The sequence below is a fragment of the Squalius cephalus genome, assembly GCF_949319135.1.
Source record: "Squalius cephalus genome assembly, chromosome: 3".
NCBI classification, from domain to species: domain Eukaryota; kingdom Metazoa; phylum Chordata; class Actinopteri; order Cypriniformes; family Leuciscidae; genus Squalius; species Squalius cephalus.
The window spans coordinates 57,049,245-57,063,967 of record NC_137124.1 but is presented as its reverse complement, the minus strand read 5'-3'; the positions used below and the strand labels follow the sequence as shown (position 1 = coordinate 57,063,967).

The window sequence follows — 14,723 nt, the reverse complement described above, 5'->3', positions numbered from 1 at the left end:
CCGGGGTAAACCCTGGGTTAACTTTCTTTATGGTTAAGGCCTGTTCACAGCTTCACACCAGGATTGATAACTATAAAGATAACTTGACGATAACTAGGCCAATAGTAGCACCCACACCAGCGGACGATATCGTTCTGTTTATTCTAAGCGCGCTACAGTTTTGTCGCCTGCCGCGTTAAAACCTTGAGCTCTCTAAAGTCTGCTGGATTCTGATTGGCTGTCATTGTTTTTTATCGGTCATCAGCTGAAAAAAAAAATGACTGTGAAAGTGATTTAATTGATATTGTTTCTCTGTGCCGTTATCGTTATTGTTGTGGTGTGAACTCTGCTATTCTTTTATATTTAGAATGATTTTTAGAACTTTATCTTTACCTTATCATTATAGTTATTGGCACCATTGGAATCACTTTATAATTTTTTTTTTCTTCCAGCTGATGAATGATAAAAACACTGACAGCCAATCAGAATCCATCCTGCATTAAAGTGCTTGAGCATTTAAAGCTACAGATGTTTAGAATAAACAGAATGAGATCGTCCGCTGGTGTGGACACTAATATAGTTATCGTTATAGTTATCATTCTTGGTGTAAACGAGCCTTAACCCTAAAGTTACATTTTTATTAGCCCTGTCATAGCTTAATTTCATAATTTCAATAAATAGCTGGGAATGTTTTGGTAGTATCAATTCCAGTGTACTTTGTACTAAATCCTGTTACTGTATAATTGACAAATATTATAAAACCTGTGAAAAGTATGATATCAGTAATTCAAATATGATATAGATGATAATCGTAAATAATCATATAGATCAATGGTGTTTTGTTCACTTTCAGCTGCCATGTTGCAGTTTGTTATGCTGAATTAAGCGTAATGTTATATCGTTCCTTTGTGACCTGCTTTATTTAGTAATTAGATGAAGCTGGTCCAGTTTCCATCCTTGAGAGGGAAAATGTTGTGTGCAAGAATCGGTAAGCGAAGATGCACTTTGAAACACAGAACTTTCTCTCGCCTCTCAGGTGGCCATTCCTGTTGCGTCTGTGCGGATGGTGAAGAAACATAAGACAGCAGGTCTGGTTCCCAATGGCTTGGCTATCACCACAGACAGCAGTCAGAAGGTGCGTTTCCACTGGGTTCCAGGTCACCGACCGGCAGATTGAAATACAAAGCTTAGTCAGCACATGTTGCGCTGCTGCAAAACACTGGAAATGCAAATAGTTGCAACACTGAGACTCCAGGTCACAGCATGAATCCTTGACTTGGATTTTGTCAGCATTTATCACACATTGTATACCTTTTTGTTTAGTGAACTGTTTAATTCTTGTTAGGTACAGTTGGTAACACTGGTTTAGAAAGTAAACCCATTATTCAGCAGTGCAAAGAACGGATGATCAGATGGTATATCAGAGGTTAAACGAATGTTGAAATCGTTGCTCAGATAATTTTGTCTTCATGGGAAACTTTAGTTCCTATTGCAATCTCTGAGGTTTGATTGCAGACTCTGGTATCTTGGCAAATATGATTATTTTTATAGCTCTTTTGAATCTCTAGAGGAGAAACGAGAGATTATTGCACTGAAAAAAATTGGCTTTGAAACAATTTTCACAAAATAATTTCAAAGAAATGGCAAGTAACTATCGAAGCTTGTTTCCGCCATGGAATAAAACAATGAAAAATAATCATTTTTAAGACAATTTAAACATAATTGTGTTTTTTTTCCCCGCAATTGCGAGTATATCTCGCAATTCTGACTTCTTTTCTCTGAATTTTGAGATATAAACTCGCCAATTGCGAGTTATAAAGTCTAGTTCTGAGGTAAAAAGACTGACTTTTTTAAATTAATTAAAGTTAATATTACACAATTCTGAGAAAAAAGGTCAGAATTGCGAGTTAAAAAGTTTAATTAAGTTTAATTTAATTTTCGCAATTACCTTTTTTATTTTTTAGTCAGTGACGGAAACAAGTAACACTTTATTGTTTGCATGTTGCACATTAATTGTAAAAATTCTCAGGAGAAGCAAAAGTCACATTTACTCTAATTTCCATCCCATTGCCATAAAAAGTTGAAAACTTTTCCAGAGGATAACCATTGCTCAGGAGATTGGATTTTTATTGTCTCAGAAGTTTCTCCTAAAATTCCATATCAATACATACAAATAGAGACAATTGTTGACACACTGTAGCAAGATTATACAGCTATAAACACAGCTATCATTTAGTCTTGAAAGAATTTAATGAAAAATGTGCCATTAAGATTTCTGTCTTTTGCACACACTCACACACTCATTCAACTCTAGAGGAAATTCTCTGACATCTCATGTGATTTTTCTTTCCATTGGGAGGGTCAGTGGACTTGGCATCAGATTCTTTTCAGTTAAAACTTCAGTTAGCTCATATTACTGTAGAACTTGTCAGAGCGGATATGAGCATGGTATTCATGTTGAAGAGTGTTAAGAGCAGTTTTATTGGAGATTGCGATGACAATTAATGCCTGTAATTCTATAGTTCTCAAAAGCAGTCATTTACTTCCTGTTCGGTAAAAGCAGAACAAAACGACATTGTGAAAAATGAGTATTGCTGCCTTGAACTGCACCTGGTAAAATCTTTGGTATTGCAACTACAATGAATTAAAGTTGGAATCAAAATTCAGAAGCAACTGAATCATAAAATTCAATGGTGGCAAATTCTCTTTCTTGTGTTTTAAAGATAAACAAGTGAATACACTTGCATCTCTTTTACACAACCTATATTCTTTTTTATACATGGCATCTCGCAAATAATCAATTGTGACGTATATCTGAGTTAAACGGCTTCTCGAACAAAATGTAGGGCGAGACTTAATTTTGTCCGTGGGGAATTTATTTGATGGTTGTGGTTTGCTATTGGTCGATCTCATGTGAGTGACAGGTTGCCCCGCCTTCGTCATGTCGCTGCAAGAGGGAGGGGAAGATATTTTAATTAACGATTTGCACGGATAAATCATTTAAAATAATAAATACTGCAATATTCCATAAAAAAAGGTCAATTTTTATTTCATGGTGACTTTAATTTGCATGAAGCATATTGAAATATAACTTCCACTTCTATCCACTGTCGTTTGCAAACATATTTTCAGATATTTTACAGGTCAACATGCACCTTCTGAAGTCGGGTATCATTGGGAATTTATTTGGTCATTCATGTGCACATAATTTCAATATTTTCCCCACTCCACTTGAAGGTTGCATTTGCTTTGAATTAATCCATGGGATCGGCTTTCACACACTCTTAGTGATCCTTTTCCTGGTAGTGAGATTATATGTCGCTACATTTTGAAATTAAACCAGAGTGGTTTGTCTTAATCTCTAATCTCTGCTGAAAAATCAGTGTAAGGTGGTAAATGTGTCTTGGAACATGGACAAATAGAGGTTCTTTATTGGCATATAATGGTTCCATTAAGAACCTTTAACATCCATGGAACCTTTCCATTGCACTAAATGTTCTTTTTTAAAGTAGAAAAGGTTTCTTTAGATTATTAATATTTTCCACACCAAGAAAATATTGGTTCTTTTAAGAACTGATCCCTGAAAGGATCTTTGGGGAACTAAAAATGGTTCTTGGCATCACTGTAAAAACATTATATATAAGAGAGTGTGTTTCAAGCTGGTTTAGATGGTTGACCAGATGGTTCACCAGCTTTCATGTTTTGGAAAACGGTAGCTATTTTTTGATTGTTTTCCCCCACTGTTAACCAGCTTGGACCAGTTTGAAACCAAACTAACATGTTTCAAAACCAGTAGCTGGTTTTAGCTGGGTTTCCCAGCAGGAATGTTGGTTGACATGCCACATCCACCATGTATTGTAATGTTTTGATATGTTTGTGTCCTCTCCTTGCACAGTACGTGTTTGTGTCTCTACTGTCCAGAGACAGCGTCTATGATGTGTTGAGACGCATCTGCACACATCTACAGGTGAGAGTTACTCTATACCCATGGGCTGGATCGTTATATAAACAGCATTAGCCTAATAACAAGTGTGTTGTATTGCTATCTGTCGTACAGGTCAATGGGAAGAAGATCCTCAGCCTCAGGCAGTACATGGAGGAGCCTAACTCTTTATCTCTGGTACGTTTCAGAGTCTAGATTGATCTGGCTTCTGGAGAACATTTACCATGTTACATTTTCGTGCATAACATCCGCATACTAATTATAGTGATTTTACTTGTATGGCACATTTAAAAAACAACACACGTTGGCAGAAGTTCTTTAAACACCAATACAATACATATCGTTTCAAAACAGCTTTACAGAAATGCTTGTTTCAGTGTTACAAGTATTCTGTTATCAGCCAGAGATGAGTGTATCAAAGGAATGTGCATATACTGCTATTAAATAATACATGTTGTGTGGTTAGTTATACGTCATTTTAATCATGAAAACTCTTACGTTATTGAATAAGGTAATGTTAATGTATTTGGTCTTGGTGAACTAGATGTTGCAGAGCAAGTATGGATGCTAATACTGCTAATAAATCCCGTAACAGATCTAGGCAGGTGGAGCTGGGGAGGTGGAGGGTCTCAGAGGAGCTTTGAAAGGACTAGCCTACAGCAAACACTGAAACAGACTATTTAAATGTTTAAATGTTGAGCAAGCAATATCATTGGCTGCAGGATCAGAAGAGGCCAATCAGCTGGTGACTGCTTGCAGATTGGCCTGCGCCCCCTAGAGTTTCACGACTGAACTAGATATTTATTCAGTTAAGCAGACAAAAAACTTGCGCAATTACAACTTGTGCTTATATTGATTACAATATAAGGATAAAATGACAATATTAGGATAATATTTGAAAGCTTTGCGTGTCGATTTCAGAGTTCCCGTCATCTGAAATCTTCACAATTGTCCGCGTCGCCTGAAAACATTGGATGCAATCTGGAGATGACGTGATCTGTAGTTACTCCATCCCGAGGTAGAAACAGGGAAGGAAAAGGAGAACATATCAGTTTATTAGAAGTATTACATGAATGTTTTGCGCCTCTTTGCGCGTAAATTAGCTGCAAACTCTGCGCCTTGTGCATTTAGTCTCAAATTAGCGCAATACTACCTCCCGACAAATGCAGGCTGTAAATGATTGTTTATATAAAAGGGATGTGTGCGTTTTCACTGGGCGCAGTTCATTCTTAGTGTGTCCTGTACTTCCATGTGGTGGTGTAGGATGAGTTCCCCGTCCCTGAAGTTTTCCCTGTCCCAGACGAGTTTCCTCCGGTGCTGAAGTGGAGGAGGAAGCCATCAGTCGTGTCCGTGTCTTCTTCTCTTCCTGATTTACTGGGAAACTCCACCAGCAGCCTGAGTGCCGTAGACGCCCCTTTCCAGACAGACAAGCCTCTGGAGGGTGAGTGACCCGCCAAAAAACATACTTACATGTTTGATACTATGGGCAATGGTATGTGGTATTCTGTAAAGTACCTGGGAGTAGCATGTATATGTCATGTATGTATGAATCTGACAACTTTTTTTGAAAGGGGTAACGATGGGTTAGAAGTTATAAAAATTGTCAGTATTGCATATTTCAGATGTACAGGTGAAACTCGAAAAATTTGAATATCGTGCAAAAGTTCGTGTATTTCAGTAATTCAAATTAAAAGGTGAAACTAATATATTTAGTATATATATAAATATACATATGCATGATTATACTTTTCAGAGGGCCGACATTTCTGTATTTAAAATCTTTTTTTTTTTTATTGATTTCATGTAAAATTCAAATTTTGTGAGATTTTGAATTTGGGGTTTTCATAAGCTGTAAGCCATAATCATCAAAATTATAACGTTTGCACGATATTCAAATTTTTCGAGTTTCTTCTGTATTTTGTTTGTTTAGTTAAATAGTATAGATTAAAGGATGTTTTACGTATATCACGTTATCAGTGTTGTGTGTGTTCTGTAATCAGATTATTTTCGAAGTAAATCCTTGTTAAATTTACACCAGTAACACGCAGTGTGCAGGACAAGTCATGGACACAAGGAAAATCTTAGGAAGTCATTGAAAAGTCAATAGTTGAATAGAGAAATCTGCTCGGGAATATTTCAGATAGATAATGCTCTTTGTGAACGTTCAAGCAAAAGCCGCATGATGTCTGTCAGTTGATCTGTATTGTGCATTAAATCCATTCATTCAGAAGATTGCTGCTTGACCTCAGAAATCTCTATAAAGTGATTTAAAAATAAAATCTCTAGTAATCATGAACAATCGGAAAGGTCAAAGAAAAGTAATTCTTTGGTACTATAAATATAACCTTTTAAAACAAAATATCAACTAAAATAACTAACACTTACGAATATGTAATGTGTATATACTGTGCACAGTGCATGAAATACCTACATGATCTATTGCATTTAACAAAATGTATAACTATAACTTGGAAATGAGACGAGGAATATCAACCTTAATGTCTTTCTTGACTTATTATGAGATTTTAGACATACATCAAAACTGAAGGCAATTGAACAATATAAGTATAAATAAGTATATGTATTTCCAAGATAAATAATTGGATGGCCCTTTCTGAAATAAACATGTGACGTAATGAAATTACCACCGACTGATGAGAGAATCTGTCAGTTTTTGTGCTGAACTTCTGAGGAGGGTAAAGCCAGGTAAAACTCTGCCGTTGGAAACGCATTATGAGCGGATTAATTTCTCAGACCAGACTGGAAGTTAATGTCCCCATTTGATCTAATGTTTCTGGGATGGAATGAAAAAATGTCCATTAAATGATTTTGTTTCATTCGGGAACAAGCTGATCACTTGACTTTGACGTCACATCTCTGCCTGTGTCGTGAGTGGCTGGTTGACTGGCAGGAGTCGGGTCCATTATGCAATACGGGATTAATCCCAGAAGGAGATTAAATAAAATGTGGAGATAAAACATTAAAATATCAGCCTCTGCTTAAGACTAATTGATGTAATACTTTTAAATGCTTGTTTGGATAATGTTAAAAGCTGTGTTTGGCCGTTATGGATGGTTCACATGTTCTTTGGGCATTTTATTTCAACATACAGCATTTCTCCAAATAAAGTCTCTCAACTAAAGGCCCCAATATACAGTACTTCAAGCCAAATCGAAGAGCGAACTGGTGTGAACGGTCATTTCAAACAAAATCAGACCAAAACGAAGTTCGTTTCGCACCTAAACACCTTTGAACTATCATTGGTCCGTGGTGATGATGTAATAGGTGGGTGTGGCTCTGAGGCTCCGCCTTTTTCAACAAGGAAATCTTCTGTGAAACATGAACACACTGGATCGTCTCTCTATAGTAGAAACTGAAGTTGTAATTCTAATTGAAAGTGACTTTTTAATACATTTTTAGTAATGTAAAGCTACTTTAAATCAATCTATTATTGTATAAAGAGCTATATAAATAAACATGAGATGATTGAAGCGCTGGTTTAAACATCCACATGGCTACGATCAGATGCTTTCTGAACGGCTGTTTTCTCACCGCTGTTGGTTATTGTGTTATTGAGAGGAACGCATACAGCACATATTTACATATTTACGTTTACATCTAAACGTCGCTCTCATCAGTATGGACGGCGTCGGGATGTTTGCTAACAGTATATCGCTGCTCACGTATTTTGAACTTTTTTACCTCTAAGCGAAGAATGAAGCTTCGCTGTGAGTATATCAGGGCCTTAAGATGAGACCTGTGTTCATTTATTAAAGAAAGAAAAGACTGGAGTAAGTCAGAACGTTTCCTCATCCTGTGATTCTGTGATCCGCTTCAGATCAAGGTCTGGAAACCAAGACGTTCCTCCTGACAGAGACGATTCCAGAACTGGGTCAGATGGAGTACCAGCTCCTGAAGTTCTTCATCCTGCTGTGAGTTTGTCTGGTCATCCTCGCTGTGTGTCCATTCCTTTATTCTTACTCTTTTAGAAATACTATATGATTGGCCATATAAAAACCGTATGATTGGCTAAACGAATCATTTGCTTGTGTGGTATCACAGAGACCGGTGTATTGTTTCAGGACACCTAATTCACTTTTATCATCATTTACACACACACACACACACACACACACACACACACACACACACACACACACACACACACACACACACACACACACACACACACACACACACACACACACACATACACACACACACACACACACTCTTACACACTAGTACTCACACACATATACTCACACAGGCGCACACACACACTCACTCAGACATACACACACATGCACACACTCACTCAGACATGCACACACACACACACACTCTTACACACTAGCACTCACACACATGCACACACACACACACACACACACTCTTACACACTAGTACTCACACACATATACTCACACACGCGCACGCACACTCTCACTCAGACATACACACACATACACACGTACTCAAGCACACACTCACTCAGACATACACACACGCACACACTCACTCAGACATGCACACACACACACACTCTTACACACTAGCACTCACACACATGCACACACACACTCAGACATACACATATGCACACACACTCAAGCACACACGCGCACACTCACTCAGACATGCACACACACACTCAGACATACACACACATGCACACACACTCAAACGCACGCGCACACACACACTCACTCAGACATACACACACATGCACACACACTCAAGCACACGCACGCACACACTCAGACATACACACCCATGCACACACACACACTCTTATACACTAGCACTCACAAACATGGACACACATACTCACACGCACGCATGCGCACGCACGCACACGCACGCACACACTCACTCAGACATACACACACACATGCACACACACACACACACACACACACACGCACGCACACACTCACTCAGACATACACACACACATGCACACACACTCAAGCACACACACACACACATGCACGCACACACTCACTCAGACATACACACCCATGCACACACAAGCACACACACACACACACACACGCACTCTTATACACTAGCACTCACAAACATGCACACACTCACTCAGACATACACACACATGCACACACACTCAAGCACACACACGCACACACTCACTCAGACATACACACACATGCACACACTCACTCAGACATACACACCCATACACACTCTCTCTCTTACACACACACACACACACACACACATCACCTTTAGTATTTTTTCATTTTTAATATGGGTATCGTGTCAAACGTATTTAATTAAATCAAACTATCTAGATCGACACATACTTGGGAAATTATATACGCATATTATCATACTTTTTTAGTCAACTTTTCTTCTAGGCTTTATAAATAGATCAAATCAAGAGGCAGGGGAGATTTTCTCATTACTTTGTCACTCAAACTTGTGTGTGTTTGCCAGTCCACCTGTTCCAGTAATCCGTCCCCATCGGCTCCAGCCGGAATAATGTGGAGCGGCCGCAATAACTCACGTGTGGAAACTGGCTCCACATGCGCACGCCAGGAGTGGAAACAACACACTTAACAGAACAAGATGACATCTCGGGAACCGCAAATTATTATGAATCAACAAATTCATCCAACAAATATATTAGGAGTTTTTTAAAAGTTTTCAGAACAACCTTTATATTAAAACAATACATTAGATTTCAACTATTTACCTTTGTGTGCTTAATGCCTATACTATATAAACGACAAAATTAAAGAAAATATATGAAACTCATATTCAATATAAAAATACTAATAATAAATAAATAAAAATATAATGAAAAAATGAATAATAAAAGGAAATAATATAATTTATTATTATTAATACTACTACTACTACTACTACTACTACTACTAATATATTAAATAATATAAAAAATTATAAAGTTAAATAACATAATAATAATAATATATAAAAAATAATATTAATAAATTAATAATAATAATTATTATAAAATAATACAATTAAAAAATAATATATAAAAAAAAATATATAAAAAAAAATTGCTTATGTCCTCTGCTCTTCAGTTGAGAATTAATAATATTTAATAATAATTGTAACTATTACTACAACTAACAATAATAATATATTAAATAATATAAAATAATAATAATAATAATAATAAAACAATACAATTAAATTATAATATATTAAAATAATTTTAATTTGAGAATTCCAAAACTCAATCTCTTTGGCATTATAATATTTAGGTATAGCTTACTTTTTTTAGGAATAATATTTATGAATATAAAATTAAATGAAGTGTTTTTATTTAATTTATTTGAGCAACCAAGATATCAATAGTTGTTTCCATTAGATATGAATGACCAACGCTGCCATCTAGTGTCCATCCGAACATTCATACGGCTCTCCGTTAACTCATCGCTCACGCTGTAGTTCTTCTGGTCTTGGGTTTCCCTTTGAAATGTGCCTTCTGTCCCGCAGCATTATCCTGCTCATCCTGTCGTCGTGTTACCTGGCCTTCCGTGTGTGTAGCCTGGAGCAGCAGCTCTCTTTCCTCAGCAACAACCCTGCACTGACTCTCAGAGAGAGGTATGTGATCCCACACTCTCTTACATCATTCACGCCAGTCTTACAGCTCGTTCACCAGTGCTGTGTGTCCGTCTGTCTGTCCACACACAGGTAACTACTCACGGTCAGATGTCCACAGGAAAGTCTTCCGGCGCTGGCGCTCTCTCTCTCTCTCTCTCTCTCTCTCTCTCTGTGGCCACCTTGCAACTATGCAAACAAACTCACGTATTTATGCAAAGTCTTTCTCGGATTGCGTTGACAATGAGCCTGAAGACTGCGAGTGTTCTCAAATAGTCCTTGTGTGTTACTGGACTCGAGAAGAAAGGACCCGACCAGCCTACGCTACTTGTGCATTATTAACATGATGAAGGGCTCTGCTTCCCCTGTTTGTGGTCACTCGTCACCTAATGTATCAGTCGCTTTACATCCAACCAGTCAAATGACTTTCAATAGGTTGTAAATCTCTTGAATATATGTATAGCTCAGGATCGAATGCAGTATATTTGGATAAGATTATTTTATTTATTGATATGCAAGCCATGTTCTAGCTCTTCCAATAGGATTTTAGTTGACCTGAAAATCTCTATCATGTACAGGTTGATCAGGTTGTGTGATAAGGTTTACCGTGTTCACGCCTGGGCGGAATGTTTATGGCATAATGAATGTTTACTCAAGTAAATCTTGAAGCTGTTGAATTCATGGACAATAAAATAGTGCATGTATAGTTTCATGTACTGTCTTAAGGTTATCATTGTGCTGTTGTTGTTGTTGTTGTTTCCTAAAGCATATTGTGCAGATTTTATATACTTAACCATGTAAAGCCTGACATATGAAATAATAGTCAGAAAAATATAATTTTTTGAAATGGAACAGTTTATTAAATCTTTAGACAAAATATATATTAAAAAAAGTTACCAAAAATGTGCTTTTTTTTTTTTTTTTTTGAGTAACATTTTTGATAAATCAGGTTTTTATCAGACTCGCACTCAAGGAGGAGGATTGTTGATATTTATATTGTCAAAAACTAAGATGAAATTGTGATGGATTGATATGTAAACCAATGAGATCTTTATAACAGTATAGCAGACTACTTAAAATATAAATCTCAATTGTCAAAGATTTTTTTCATTTTAATGCAAAATAACAGCTCTTACCACATCATTTTCTAATTTCATTTTTTTAATGACTAATATGATTAATTTATGATATTATGATAACTTCATATGCTCCATCCACATTTTCATATGTGGAACCCTGTTATATGTTTTTTACTTGAGTGAATGTGGACGTAAGTGTTAAGCTCTGCTACAAATTCATCTATATATTACACCAAATATATATAAAAAATGCAATGTGCAGAATATGCCCACTGAGGACATCTGCTGGTCAAACAGAAATGCAAAATGCAGAGAAAAGATCCAGCATGGTGGTTGTGACACCAGTTGCATAAACTGCTCAGACTAGTCTTAAAAGTAAGTCATCTAAATTTTTTTCTTCAAGGCTGGTGCTTACTTTTTAAAGTCAGTTACATAAAAAGGTAGATGGTCTTATTTGAATCAGAAAAGTAAGACTGGTTACCTCTGTCTTGACTGATTTCTAGTGGTCAAATTAGTTCTTAAGGCACAGGTGGCTAAGTTTATGCAACTGGCCCCAGATGTTTTTTTTTTACAGTTAAAAGGTCACGGTGGGAAACTGCTTTACAATAACAAATAGCTATTAATGAGGCAGACACAAAACAAATGCTGAACACTTTACTGAACAATCATTTAGTGGTCAACATGACACAATTGCACTTGCTCACATTGCTAAAATAGTGGAACCTTCGCAAACCTCTCAATAACACATTCCCCAATACACGACCACAGTGTGTGTGTTGAATCTGCTGCTGTATAACAAAGCATTTTTTCCTTTACATGCATGCAGCTTATTTTGTGTATTTTAGTAACTTTCCTTCCTGTTTTAGTCAAATCTTCTTCAGCACACTGAAGTTCCGAAGATCCTTCTATAGGCTACTGAGTGAAAGAGACAAACATTGATTTCCGAAGCGCTTCAACGAGAAAGACCTGGCTGCAGCCTGCAGATCGGGGCGGGGCTGCACGTGTCGCCCCGCCCACACCTACTCTGATTGGCTCCGTCGTCTTTCATAGGCGTACGTGATAGAGAATCGTGTTCATAGTTGGTGTAGGAAGGAGTGTGTCATTTAAAAAAAACTGTAAGAGCTGTGCAATTTCACAAAGTCTTCATTATAATGCACAGAAGGGAAAAAAAAGCATTAACCTGTAACTCGCAACATCCCTAAATGATTGTTTTGATAAATTAAGCTGGTCTTTAGGCTAACGTACGAACGACCCCACAACATTTCTAAAAATGAATTGGTTGATTATCCACAGCAGGAGGTTCAGTCTTCAGGTAGGAATGAATTATGAATTAGGCTAAATGATTTATGATATTTTTATTATTTCATATCACCATAGTGTGAGAAAGGAAATGAAAATTATGTATCAGTATCATTGTCAGTAACATGACAAGACATCCCTATAGTTACAGAAGGTGTTATTGATCATGCATTTGTATGATAACTAAATAACACTGCAATAGGATAATGTGTCTGCCGTGTTATCTGTTTATGTGTGTATGAAGCTTTATTTTCTTCACCACATTGAGCATAATATCAGAATTTTTGCTACACTTTATTTCAGAAAAAAAAAAAATCTGTTCCTCGTTATTTTAAAGTGACGAAATCGAGAACTTTTTTATCTGTACCTGGCATGATTCGGAAAGAACTTTCACGCGAATCTGACTGGCAGATAAACAGCGCGTTTTTAATTCAGAGCTGCTGTTTATGTTGTGGTTATTTCAGCAAACAGTTTAGTAAATTCAGCTTAACAGCATTAAGTATTTTTTTTTTATTTATCATTCAACTGAACTGTGCGCACGCATTTTAGACACTAAGTCCACTACTCGTCCTTGAATAAGACACAGAATTTGACACATATTCTCAGATTAATTGTGCTCTAAACTAAACTTAACCAATTTAATCTTATGTGGCATTAGAAACCTCTCTTTTACAGTTTTCTAACTTGATTGATTACATTCGCTCATCTATCCATGCACTTATCTGACCTACACCAACTAAGAACACTATTTTCTATCATGTATATCTATTAAAGACGAATGAGCCAATCAGAGTAAGTGTGGGGCGGGGCTATATGTGCAGCCAAGGGCGTAGATTTGGTTTGAACATTGGGGGGGTTGAAGTTTGGGTTCTGCATATGTTTCATGTGATCATGGTATACATATTGAGGGGGTTGTAATGCATAGATTTAAATATTGGGGGGGTTATCTCCCCCCTAACCCCCCCACAAATTACACCCCTGTGTGCAGCCCCGCCCCGATCTGCAGGCTGCAGCCAGGTGTAGGGGAGCGCTGGGCACAACCTAACGCAGGGTTAAATGCAACACGGACCTTTTACATAGTTAGTCAGGGTCAAGCAGGTTGTGTTCCCACTCTTTTTCTCTCACTGCCAGAAGACGGTCTGCCGCGGATTTGTGGAAAGTTTTGATAAGATACGTTTTTTTCGGTTTCTGAGTTGGGTGTGTTCGTCACCAAATCTAACTACCTCAATCACTGTCTTGTTGGCTAAAACATAGCACCATTTTGAAAGATGTCAGCAACTGTTAGCTAGGCTTAAACTATTTTTTTACACAGTGGGGTTAGTTGGGTAATGAACTAACCCGATAATGAAATGGAAACAGAGAGCCACACAACTTTTCAGGTTTGAGTATTTATTTATATATTTATTTTGCCACATTTAACTTTGTTGGACTTTCACAAACAATGTTGGAATTTAAATGTCAAAATATGATTTCTTTCACATTTGTTAACTATGCATTGATCACTTGTTTATTTATTAAGAAGCCTGTTTTTCATGCAATAAACCCTTAAAATGTGATTTTGAGCTCGTTTTTTATTATTATTACTGTTATTATTAATAATAATTTTGCATGCAGCTGCCACACACAAATACAATTCAATAGCAATTACAATATTTGATGATTTTATTTATTTATTTATTGCAAAACTGTGCAGCCCTTTCCTATATCTCTATCCATGATATTGATCCATAAAAGAAGGATGATTGGATGAGGGATGGATGTATGGATATCTATCTATACAGATGTACAAACAATATCAAACTATACAGATAAAATAGTACTGATTT

General features: G+C 36.8%; 1 protein-coding gene across 3 annotated transcripts in view; it reads left to right on the top strand.

The window, feature by feature from the left end:
* The window catches only part of gramd2aa (GRAM domain containing 2Aa), a 36,509-nt gene extending 22,057 nt beyond the window's left edge, over positions 1 to 14,452 (top strand). For 2 of the 3 annotated variants that reach the window (XM_079864941.1, XM_079864942.1), the window contains 7 exons: positions 1,016 to 1,114; positions 3,875 to 3,946; positions 4,037 to 4,099; positions 5,186 to 5,363; positions 7,761 to 7,854; positions 10,415 to 10,522; positions 10,613 to 11,417. In XM_079864941.1, the coding sequence (XP_079721067.1) occupies positions 1,016 to 1,114; positions 3,875 to 3,946; positions 4,037 to 4,099; positions 5,186 to 5,363; positions 7,761 to 7,854; positions 10,415 to 10,522; positions 10,613 to 10,616 (618 nt within the window). In that variant the 3' untranslated portion in view covers positions 10,617 to 11,417. Of the gene's footprint in view, positions 1 to 1,015; positions 1,115 to 3,874; positions 3,947 to 4,036; positions 4,100 to 5,185; positions 5,364 to 7,760; positions 7,855 to 10,414; positions 10,523 to 10,612; positions 12,548 to 13,903 lie in introns of those variants that run through there. The other variant, XR_013820417.1, reaches the window with a different exon arrangement.
* Positions 14,453 to 14,723: the final 271 nt, after the last annotated feature.